The 1,777-nt window shown below is 36.9% G+C and overlaps 1 protein-coding gene across 1 annotated transcript in view; it reads left to right on the top strand.

Annotated features, from left to right (window-relative positions):
* LOC102371777 (cadherin-like and PC-esterase domain-containing protein 1) overlaps positions 1–1,777 on the top strand; it is a 159,892-nt gene that overhangs the window by 25,482 nt on the left and 132,633 nt on the right. Inside the window, exon 9 of the mRNA XM_025192517.1 lies at positions 1,161–1,347. Within this exon, the coding sequence (XP_025048302.1) occupies positions 1,161–1,347 (187 nt within the window). The remainder of the gene's footprint in view (positions 1–1,160; positions 1,348–1,777) is intronic.

Here is a 1,777-nt window from a genome sequence, read left to right as displayed (position 1 = left end):
ATTCCTGCTTTAGGTGACTGACCCCATGGTTTTGTTCCCATTATAAGATTTTTCTTCTAAGAGTTTCCCTGAGCTACTTTTTCTTAAGGCTATTCATGGTTTCTCAGGGAAGCAGCGTGTATCAGAAACAATGTGTGCTCCACCAGAGGCATAGAACATCTTGGAGAATGGTCTGTATTTAAGAATAATATCCTTTGACCACTTATATTACCTCAACTCTCTGTGCTGGATGCTTTGAATAAAAATATAACCTAAATTCTGCTCTTGGTTAAACCTCTGTAACGTGGGAGAAACTGCATTTCAGTTCGTACCACAGTAAACACAGACTACATGCATCATTTAAGCCCCACTTAAGCCATGTATTCAGCCTCCAGATTTGTTCAGATATTTTGGTGATAGAATTTACTGGCTGGAATGTTTGTAGAAGTCACTGATGTTTAAAAAATATTGGAGAATATTGATGGAAGGCAAAATTAATTTGTAAATATATCATTCTAGCAGGTCAGTTTAAAATAATTTCACCAACTTTGTCACAAATTTGCTCCAGGCAAATAATTATTCTCAGAAAGCAGCTGGTAGATAAAGCAAAATAATGAGGACAGTTTTGAAAATTATGATCTATTTGTAGATAATTCACAAACAGGAGAGAAGGCGGAATTTCCTGAATGAGGAGTCTTTAAAAAAAAAAATCACCCTGTTGTATTACAAATGACCCCAGAGTCTAAATCACCATGTGATCAGTTCTTATGTACGGGTGTTTCCAACAGACTGACTTTTCCTGGCAACTACACTTTTATATAAAGTCTGCATGCAGGCTGGTACATACCTAAGCAGGTTATGAATTTTTGTCATAATGCCCATGTAAGTTTCAATTAACCCACTGGAGACAGGGTTTCCTGATCCTAATCCCTAACTTTCCAAAGTCTTATTCAGATATTTAATTTTATGAATCCTACTGAGGTAATTAGCCAGTGATTGATTAAAACCTTGTAGTGGTCTGAAAATTTATCTCAAATGGCAGAACAAAATCATTTAACATGTTGTAGTTCAAGTGAAAGACTGCTTTTATTGCTTGTATTGCTTAATAACTTTGCAACCATTACATGTTTTAAAATGTTCATATATTTCAGTTTCTCTTTCTTGATGCCTTCTTGGTACAGATAAAGATACACTGTCTCATATCAGGCAGATCTTCACCAGTCCACATGTGGACCTGAATCCTAAATTTAACCCAAGGATCAGAGAATACTACTTTGAAGTCCCATTTGACATGGTGACAGTGAAGATTGGAGCAGAACCTTCTAACTGTCAGTGCCAAGTACACCTCGATGAGAAGAAAGGACCAAGGTAGTGGGGGTTGAAAAACTCATGCTAGGCTAGACCTTCGTAAAACTGGAGAAATGGCAAAGGCTTTCAGACACTTCTCTGCATTTTCAAAAGCATGAGCACATGAAGAATTAAAATTACAAAAGGAGACTGGTATTCACAGACATCTCTATTCATTTACATTTTGCATTTATTTATCCCTATATTGAAGACGTATCCATAATAATTTGTTGTAGTTTCTATTAAACTCCAGTTTACAAAACACAGAAGTGGTAGGGTCTCATTCCAGCATTTTATAAAAATCTAACCACTCAAACCACAAATTTGGAGCAAATGGACAGTTCTTGCACTGCAGACTTGCCTTTCAAATTAAGCCTGCTGTTTTTGTTTTGTTCTGGTTGTTTTTTTTTTTTGGGGGGGGGGAGGGGGGGGGGGTGTTGGAACTGTTGGG

The sequence above is a fragment of the Alligator sinensis genome, unplaced genomic scaffold (assembly GCF_000455745.1).
Source record: "Alligator sinensis unplaced genomic scaffold, ASM45574v1 scaffold217_1, whole genome shotgun sequence".
Classification (NCBI taxonomy): Eukaryota; Metazoa; Chordata; order Crocodylia; family Alligatoridae; genus Alligator; species Alligator sinensis.
Note: the sequence above shows the minus strand (reverse complement) of the source record. Positions and strands in the feature narration are given on the sequence as shown.